At 36.3% G+C, this 10,551-nt stretch overlaps 1 protein-coding gene across 1 annotated transcript; it reads left to right on the forward strand.

Annotated features, from left to right (window-relative positions):
• The first annotated feature begins 2,019 nt into the window (after positions 1-2,019).
• On the forward strand, positions 2,020-3,354 carry LOC147495284 (F-box protein CPR1-like). Its single transcript, XM_086568354.1, has 3 exons — positions 2,020-2,277; positions 2,539-2,687; positions 2,781-3,354. Exons 1-3 carry the CDS (start codon positions 2,070-2,072, stop codon positions 3,234-3,236), a joined length of 813 nt encoding a protein of 270 aa, XP_086424480.1. The 5' UTR covers positions 2,020-2,069; the 3' UTR covers positions 3,237-3,354.
• The last annotated feature ends 7,197 nt before the right edge of the window (positions 3,355-10,551 follow it).

Here is a 10,551-nt window from a genome sequence, read left to right on the forward strand (position 1 = left end):
ATGTAGTTCATGCATTGAGCTTAAAACATATTTATAAAACATGCATCAACTAACACTAACCTTTTGTATCATGCAAACCATTCACTAACCTTTTGTATGCCTTACACATGTAAATTTAGTCCTTTTAAGCTCATACGTGCAATAGAAAAAGAATTATTCGTGTTGCCGCGGAAATAAAGTCTAATGTTTAAACACCGTATGTTCAAAATGTGTAAAAAGATAGCTCTCTTCAAAAAGTTTCTTGACCAATAAATTATTAAACAAATCTTAATATACATGAATGATAAGCAATTCTAATTCACATAATTAATAGGAATAGGTGTCCGACTATTTCTTAGAAACACAATGTTTTAGTAAGCATAGTATTGTGTTTAAACTCGATATAAAATGAGCTATGCTAAAGGGGTTTTTATAGCTAGCTACATTAGGTGAACTATCAAAGCTTCAACCAAGTTGGTCTAACTCCAACATAGTTTTAAAGTTGGTCCAACTCCAACATAGCTTCAACCAAGAGGAAAATACTTTTGTGTTTTGCCGAAAAGAGAGGCGTTCACGGCGATCCATAATTGGCCTAGTTCTTGTTGAGCATGCGCTCCTACTGTACATGGCTATCTTGCTCTTACTCTAAGCATACTCGAACGTGCTGCCATTGTACTTGTCTATCTTGCTCCTGTTTTAAGTGGAACCCAGAGTGTTTCCACTGTACATAGCCATCTTGCTCATGTTCTAGTTGTTGTCGGTCTTGCAGCCATTGATCAATCCCATAGTTCTCTAAGTTCAATATACTCCACAATCCAGTTTCTACCACACAAAGTACAAAGTATAATCAACAATTCTAAATTGCTAACCGTTCAACCAAAAAAGATCCTTGCTTGGATGGCATACACCTTATATCGATTCTAAGTATATAAGTGTATATATTCAAATACACAAATAAACAATTTCCTATGAACTATAGAATAACATGCCAAAGAAATTGTAACTTACCATAATGCCTGCATGCACTTGAAAAACTCATGTTGGAAATGACAAAAAAAAATTGAACATCAAAATCCAAAAGAAACCTTTTCAGTATCTAAAGCAAGTAGTTTACTATAAAAAGCATGGCAACCTATCAAACAAACTGAATTAGGCTGGTGAAAAAAATATAAACGCATATCATTAAAGTGGTTTATGGAGAGTTAAACGGAGCCATCCCTGCTGTTAAGTCATTTTAAACCTGTCCACATTGCAATGCATGAAAAGATGCATAACTGTCTTCTTTAAATTCCACACACCACACATCTATTTGGAATACTCATCCATTGCCTTTGTACAATGTCGACTGTCAATGTGGACTATGTTGATGGAAAGGGAGAGCCTGGAAATGTTTAGTTCCAAATTTCCAATGGTAGACTACTAGTCCATAATGGAACAATCATACTGTACAATAGTTTGGTGCAAGTCTACCATTGCTATGACTCACTTGGATCAAAGTAGACGCTACACAGCATTTTCTTTTTCCGGCAATTCAGTATGCCTCAGGTTTTAGACTCGTTATTGGATGCGGTACACTACCTTTTACATGTTGATGCACAACTGAAACTTAACCGATGCTATTCAAATTGCCCTCTAATTTGCTAAATGATTGTACATCTAGCAGTTGATGTTTCTCACTTCAAAATTGAGAAAGATTGTTCCACATGAAACAGCTGAGGATTGGCATAAGCTTCTCAAATTCCAAACTCATTCCCTGCCACTGGACAAATATATATGTTAAAAAATATATTGGGCACGATATATCAATCGCGTAAAATATATTTCGCTTCATCATGGTTTTACTAAGAGAAAGATATTTCGAGGAAAAAAATAGAAGAAAACGCTTTTGGGGATGCGAGGGTTCGACCCTCGGACCTTGCAGCGGGCCTAGGACGCTGCAATTTATTCGAAAATTGACTAATCAAGTTGGCTGAGCTACATCCCCGTTGTTTAATTACAAATTAAATATTATAAAACCATCCACGAATGCTAATCCTTAAACTCATATTCCCAAACGCACTTTGTCCATAAACCCTGGAGACAACTTACTAATGTCGACTCTCCCATTCGATATCGTCACCATAATCCTAGAACGGCTTACCGTGAAATCTCTTTTACGATTTAAGTGCGTGTGTAAACCATGGTGTTGTTTAATCAATGATCCTATATTCATCAAAAGGCACTCAATACCGCCATCGAAACTGAAAAGTTTAACATCATGTTTAGCCATCATCATCTCCATTCCATTGAGTACGACTCGTTTGAATTCAATGAAGTTGTAGATATCGATTACCCTTATAAGAATAAGACATCTGGTTGTGTTGAAGTACTTTCGGGTCCTTGTAATGGATTAATGTTCTTGCCGTTCGGAGGAATTTTTTTCCTATGGAATCCATCTACTAAAGAATTCAAGAAACTACCTAAGACGTACATTGAGATTTGTGAGGAGATTCGGGCGGTACCTAATAGGAATTAGAAATTATGGTTTGAGCTATGATCACACTGCTGATGATTATAAAGTTGTGAGGATTGCCAAATTTAATGGTTATCAGGATAATTATGGTGATGCTACTGTGGATCGTGAAGTCAAGGTCTATACATTAGGAACTAATTCATGGAATAATGTTGCGGATGTTCCTCAAAACCTTCTCTATGATGGACAGTCTGGGGTTTATGTCAATGGAGCTCTGCATTGGTTAGCTTTTACTGAACAAGGATCAGAGTTCGTTAGAGTAATGGTATCTTTTGATCTTGAAAATTAGGTTTTCAAAGAGGTGCTACGATTTGATGATATGTTTAAGCCCATGAGCTTGCACACAGTGGGAGGATGTCTGTGTACCCTTAGTTATTGTGATACGAATGGAATCGAAGAATGGGTGATGAAGGACTATGGCGTCAAAGGCACCTGGACTAAATTGTCAACCAATATAGGACCAAGTGAACTTCACTTTTCTGATGACGACGTGAAGGTATTATACCACTTGAAGAATGGTGAAATTCTTCTGCAGAAGGACCACGATGATCTAGTTCTATATGATCCAAAATCTCAAAAGGTTAAAACTCTTGGAAAGCAAGATCTTTTTTCGCCAGGGTTTGAAGCCGAGATCTATGTGGGGAGCCTTGTTTCACTAAACTCTGGTACCTATGTTGAAGGAAAGGGAGAGCGTATGAATACCAAGGAGAGGAGGATGAGTTATATTTCATGTCCATTACCATAATTCCTTATGCAAAAATCATTAGGATCTAATTTTCATTGTTTATTTGGCATTATTTGTGGTTTTGTACTCTTGAAATTGAAATTATATGGAAATAGTTCCTTTCCTAGTTTCAGGAATATGGACAGTGATTGAAAAAGCTTGCTAATTACAATCAAGGATTTGTTCTGTTTTCTTGAGGTTTGAGTAGATTATAGAAGAGACAGGACAAACGAACAGACAGTACAGAGTACACTAGTCTCAGCGCAAGTTGATTATATTCTATTGAGTACTGATCTGCCATCAGTACCATTGGCGGCTAAACATTTCCACCCTCAAATTATGCCATTCAATTATCTCCATGGAGACGAACATTTAGCACACCGCTATCGCCTAATACTACACTCTTTTTTTGTCCAAAGATGTTCCCCGCTCGCAGTAAAAGGAAGCTTTGGACCCCTATTGTTTGTTATAATAATTTTACATGAACACAGAAGGTTTGCTGTCGTCCATGTCTTTTCATCTTTTATACGTGTTTTATGCAATATGATTGAGAACATTTTCCTTATTTCTGTCATTTACTCACTGCCAACGAGTATACATACGACTAGTTTGGCAAGGGTTCTCGACTAAAATTGTAAGTCCGCCACTGCTACGATCCGAAAGCTTGGATCAAAGTAGACGCTATTTTTTATATTCCTAGTAATCCATGCTCTGGCATTATTTTCCAGTATGCCTCAGGTTTTCGACCTTTATTGCATGCTACACTACTACCTTTTACATGTTGATGCAAAACGGAAACCGATGCTTTTCAAATTGGCTCTAATTTGCTAAATGTATATCCAGAAGTTCGATGTTGTCATTTCAACATTGAGAAAGATGTTCCACATGAAACAGCTGAATATTGGCATTAGCTTCTAAAATTCCAAACTCATTCCCTGCCACACTGGAAAAGTATATAAATTCCAAACTCATTCCCTGCCACACTGGAAAAGTATATCCTACCTATATTAATATCCCTTTCTCCCACGATGTTCATAGAGAGCCACGTCAGCAAAAAATTTAAAAGAACCCATGTTTTGAAAATATTTACTTTCTTTTTAACTTAAATACCCCTAAAATTGGTCTATTTTGTAATTTTATAGAAGCCTATTCAGTCTTTTCCGTTCTTATGAAAAACAAAAACCAAACATACACTTTTATTTGAATATACGCCAGGGGTGAGTAAGTAATTAAAAACTAAAAAATACCTATATTAATATCCCTTTCTCCCAGATGCTCATAAGGAGCTACGTTAGCAAAAATTTTAAAAGAACCCATGTTTTGAAAATATTTATTTATTTTTTTACTTAAATACCCCTAAAATTGGTCTATTTTGTAATTTTATAGAAGTCTATTCGGTCTTTTCAGTTCTTATGAAAAACAAAAACCAAACATACGCCTTTATTTTTATTTGAATGTACGCCAAGGGTAAATAAGTAATTAACAACTAAAAAAATAGAATAATATGAAAAACTCTTCCTCAAACCTAACGAAAAAAAATCAAAAGCAAAATAAGAAGAAAAAAAACCCCCTCACCCCGCCGGTACACCATTGATCAATTCTTTTCCTCTCTCTCAATCTTCAAAGTGAAGAAAGAAAGAATCGAAAATGATAAGGGCATGTGTTACTGTGTTTATCAGTAACATACTCAAGTTTGAAGCTAGCTAAAACAAAGGTAATGATCTTCCCTCATCTTCTTTAAATACACCTTGGTTTGCTACTACAAGGGTTGCGTGGCTTTGATTCGTTCGCAGATTCCTTTCGGGAGGAAGTCGATGTTGGAGGCATATGCTGATATTCTTTTTCTGGCTTGGAAAGTTGGGGAAGGGTTGTCGGGGGAGGAGATTGAGAATGGGTTTCTTGAGGGGTATGGTTGAGGGGGCGTTTATGCAAGGTCCGAAACCTTGGCTGCTTCTATAAGGAGAATTTTAGGCTAGTTTGTGAATCAACGAACTACTAATGGTGTTGAGAAGCTTTTATTTCGCCTCAGTGAACCTGTGATCTTTAGGTCACTCCAGGTATTTGTCTTTGTTCTATGAACTTGAGATGTACTTTATTTCTATAATGTAGTTTCAACATGTTTATGTATTTCCATCAGCAACCATGTTTTGCCATAACATGCATCCTAACTTCAACCAAGTCGTTGGCAGTAACAAGTTACATAAGTGGATATGTTGACTTGGGTGATTTGAATCAATATGGTGAGTAGAGCTTGCGCTATGCATCCATGGATTGACAGTTGGGATTAAAGTGATTGCAACTTTTGTCAGCGTATTGCATCATTCAGTTCACATAGTTTACTTAGTTGGTTACCTTGTCATCAATGTTGTTAAGAGAATGTACTAGATATTTGATATTCTGTCAATTTTGAAGGAACTTTGTTATCATGTAGTGCAGGGAGAGGAATGAAAGAACCGGATTCATGCATCACATTTTAGTAATGGACTTTGTAGTTGAAAACCACAAAACGAAAGTCATGTAGCGCATGAAACCTGAGATTGTATTACTGGTTGGACTCTTGCATTTAGTAATATCTTGCTTATGTATACATAGCTATCTGCTCTTAGATATATCTGCTCTTAGATACTTCTTCATACAAGTTAGTGTCTTTTCTTTTGCCAAAATCATGCGGATGTCAATTTATATAGTTCATATCTGATTAAAAGCGATAGATATCCATTGTTGATAGTTCAGTTGGAGACACAAACTAGGCCCATTGACCCGAAGATAGCAACTTTGAAACCTAAAAATGTAACTTGGCTTATTCTAATTCCAGGTGGCTAATTCTAATGTTAGAAAAAACGCATTGCATTTGCTCTTAGACATGTTCCCTCTTGAAGATCCAGATGCTACAAAAGAAGTCAAAGATGCCTTGCTGGACAAACAATTTTTTTTGTTGGAGAAATTACTTCTAGATGAATGCCCTAACATGAGAGTTGTTGTTGTTGGAGGTTCTTGTCATATCCTCTATCTATTCTGGGAAGTCATCTCTTCTTCAGTCATTACGAAGACCATCTCGAAAATAGTTGATGACATGTCGCAAGATGCATGCACTGAAATCAGGCTCTCCACCTTGAATGGAATTATATATTTGCTTGGAAATCCTCAAACTCACGAAATCTTAGAAGTGCTTCTACCAAGATTAGGACACCTGTTTCTGGATTCAGTACTTTCTGTGCGAGCGGCTTTCATTGATCTCCTCCTTACTTTGAGAGTCTGAGTGACATGCCCACTTTCCAATTTCACAAGGTATCAATACCTTTTTTTTATTTTTTATAAATAGCCCGTACTTATCTGTAACGCCATCCATTGAACTATTGCCTGAACTTTTCTAATTTTCCTTTTAGGTTCGTGTGAACACTTATTTTAATATTGCAAAATGGTTCACGAATTTTAGCTTTTTAGCACATATCAGCTATCCAGCCAGGTCAATGAAAATTACGAGATGTACTGGACCTTGACGCACTGCGTGTGTAAACTGTAAACTGTGTTCAAAACATTTCGTTAACAGTTCCACACAAAACATTTGGTTCACACAAAGCATATGATAACCGCTTTGAGAGTCACGCTCATGAAGCTAATCAGTTAGAGATTTTGCATCGATCTTTGACTACTTTGATGGAGCGATTAGAAGGGCAGAGTGGCTTATTGCAGGACACAGGCTGAAGTTGCATCTCTTAGAGCAAAGGTGGAATCCTTAGAGATATCAGTAGAGAGACAAAGAGGGATCTTGAAAACTAGATGAGGGATTTTGATACTGCCAAACAAGAGGTATTGGAGAAATCAAGAATGGTTCAATCATTGACTACTGAGCTTGAGATTGTCAAAGTGGAGATGGTGCAAGTTTTGAACAATGAAATACTTGCAGCTTCAAGTGTTCAGCAAGCTCCTGAATGAGCTGGAATCATCTAGAAAAGAAGAAGAGAAAAGTAAGTAGGCAATGGAGAGTTTCGCATCAGCTTTACATGAAGTTTCCCCGGAAGCTATAGAAGCTAAGGAAGAACTTAATTTTTGTCCACTGACAACTTGAAAATCACATATTGATGATTAAGAAGTATACCCCAATTGGTTTGAAAACCAAAGAGGCTTGCAAGAAAATCGAGGTGCTATTATTCTATTCTTTTTCCCTCCTGCATTAAGCACATAAAAAATGACCTTCCTCTAATGAAAATATGCATTTGGCCCCACTTTCTGTCTGAAAATTCTGAATAACTTCGAACTCGAAGTGGTGACCCGAAATTGTTACCACGTGTTCATTGTACAAATGCACTTTTGCATTAAGTACATCAACCAAAATACTTTAGCCTGAAAATTAACAGCCCAAATATAGTAAGTTTAAAAAAATAGCAGGCCCGACCACAAGTCGGGCAGCATGGCTAGTATATATATATATGGGATACACCCACTCCCAGCCCACTCCATTTTGTAGCCACTCAACTCACTGAGATCATCTCAAGATCTAATGGTCCAAAAAAAAAAAAAAAAAAAAAAAAAAACTACCACTATACCCACCCCAAATCAAATTCTGAAACCAAATGCTCTCCCTTTCAAACTGCATTGCTCAAATAGAGTTCAAGCTGTCTCAGGCAAGTAAAAAATATTCGATTTTTTCTGCATTGCTCTAGTTTTTGTTGTTTTTTCTATAGTTTTTGTGAACGTCTTGAACTCCTGAAGGTACTGAAAGAATCCAATACGGCTGCAAAGAACTCAGAACAGCACTGGAGTGTGACAAAATATGAGGTTCTGTCGTTGAAAAATGATCAAAACCCGGCACAAACAGCTAGTGCACACGAGTGAAATAGAGGCGCGCACGAGTCGTATGACTTGTGTGGGTGACTAATGAGCTGGCGCGTCGCGAGTCATATGACTCGTGTGGGCGACTAATGAGCTAGCGCACGCAATCCAACAAATCCACAATGGTCTGAAATTTGGATATCAGGTTTAGATATTTGTGTAGATTCTATTCCAGGCCTGAGTTTGTGGTACCTGTAAGCACAAAAAAATGACAGTAGACGGATCAGTAGCGAAATATGAAGAAAAACAATGAAAACTAAAGAAATGAAGAAACATGAAAGGAATCAAAGGGTAGGAGAGGGGGGTTTCCCCTAGGAGCTATTCCAGCTTGTAACGTATGGTCCTTACGTCTTTAGGATGGCAGCGACGCCATTTGATGTTAGCACTTTGACGGTTATATATGTATGAAAGTTTCAAAACCAACAATGTACCAATATTCAAGATTTCCTTACTCACGTGTTTTTCGTGTGTATGGTTAGAGTAAGGGTTTTGTCCAACCTTAAAACTAGGCTGATGTTAATTACAACTAGAATATATTCAAGGGAACTAGTGAGAAGGATTTATAATGTTTTGAACTTTATATTTTTTACTTCCTACAATAACTTAACATGTAAGACAAAGTAAAAAAACTAAACTAAACTTTAGTTTTTAAGTAAGAAACTAGAGAGAGAGGAAGGTAAAGGATTAATCATACTCATGCAAAGTCTAGCTACATATTTTTTTTTTGGACAGATTACTACTATCTCTAATCCGTTAAGGTTCATAGAAAAACACTCAAACAGACTTTGAGGATTGATCCTAGCAAGATGTACTCATATTTGAGTCCATCTTACTAGCATGAGGAGTTGAACTGATATTTCATCTCGAAATGTTATCTTAACTCCTGGCTTCATCCTACATCAACCTATCAAATAGAGAAGTTCGAATTCTCCAGGAGCTCACTCGTGCGACTATTCCCGATCATCTGGGTGAAGCATACCTTGAAGTTCATCTTAAGCTACAGGTTTTTAATTTGGCTGGACACTACCATTTTTGGGGTAGAATGTTAGATGAGTCATAAGTTTCTAAGTAGTTATTCTGGAATCAAATAATACATAGCCTGATCCTCACATGAGCATCATTAACCCCCCACCTTGGGAGGGTTTTATCTCATGTTCATGGGATTGAAATGATTATGCAAATTGATGTTATGCTAAGTTAAGAATAAGATAAAAGAAAATGAATGAAAAACCTGATTTGCTTGAAGATGATTGATTTTATTTCAAAGGAACAAAAACTTCCACCATTAATACTATTACAATAACTTATCTAAAACTAGGAAATGAAAACATGCATGTATGTGAGAATCAATCTCCCAAATCCCAAATTCAATACATATGAGATCATTCTCTCATTTCCCACGTCAAAACATCTCCCACCATTTACTCCCATTTAATTCCATCTTATCTCCAAATCAAACAAAGTCAAAATTAAACACTATTTGGCACAAAAAGTATAATCAAGGTATAGTAATTAATACATTCAAGGTGTAAATTTGTGCTAATAATTTGGAACTTTTGTCTTAACTTGCTTCATGATTGATAACTCATCCCTTCTTGTGGGCACCTCTCACTTCTTATCTTGTAAATACTCATATTTTAGATTTTGCTAGAGATAAACCCTCTTTGTCATTAGCAGATATCACCTTTTTTTATAGTCGTGAGTATGGGCTTACAATTACAAAATATATGGCTTATGCGGGTAAGAAGTTGGCATTGACAGAGTTATATGGTGATGTTGTTTCATCCTATAATGAACTCTACAAAAGAGTTGAAGCAAAGAGATCCTGGGAATTGTGTTGATCTTCAAGTGAATGATGAGAATAGGAAGTTTGAGAGGGTATTTGTTTCTTTTGAATCAAGTATTCATGGTTTTAAATATTGTCGCCCAATGGTATATTTAGATGGGACATTCTTGAGATCTAAGTGTAAAGGGTGCTTGTAGGTTGTTACTGCCAAAAATGGCGATCAAGGTGTTTCCCTTATCTTACTTGCATGTTTTACATCTAATTTAAGTATAAACATGTATTGTTCATACCTGTTTTAGGTATGAAAACCTATTATCCATAGCTGTTTCCGCTATGATCATATTTTGTTATCATCCATTTTATTAAGTTTTTTGTGTTTTGTAATGGTTGTTCATAATCCAACAAGAGTATGAACATTCATTGTTCATAGTTCAATGGTATGAACACTGAATATTCATAGTCCAACAAGAGTATGAACATTCATTGTTCATGGTCCAATAGGAGTATGAACAATGAATGTTCATAGTCCAACAAGAGTATAAACATTCAGTATTCATAGTCCACTAGGAGTATGAACACTGAATGTTCATAGTCCAACAAGAGTATGAACATTCAGTGTTCGTAGTTCCATGGTATGAACATTGAATATTCATAGTTAAACAAGAGTATTTCAGTTATCTCATATTTTGTTATCTTCTGTTGTTTTGTAGGATTGTT

The sequence above is a fragment of the Coptis chinensis genome, chromosome 6 (genome assembly GCF_015680905.1).
Source record: "Coptis chinensis isolate HL-2020 chromosome 6, ASM1568090v1, whole genome shotgun sequence".
Lineage (NCBI taxonomy): Eukaryota > Viridiplantae > Streptophyta > Magnoliopsida > Ranunculales > Ranunculaceae > Coptis > Coptis chinensis.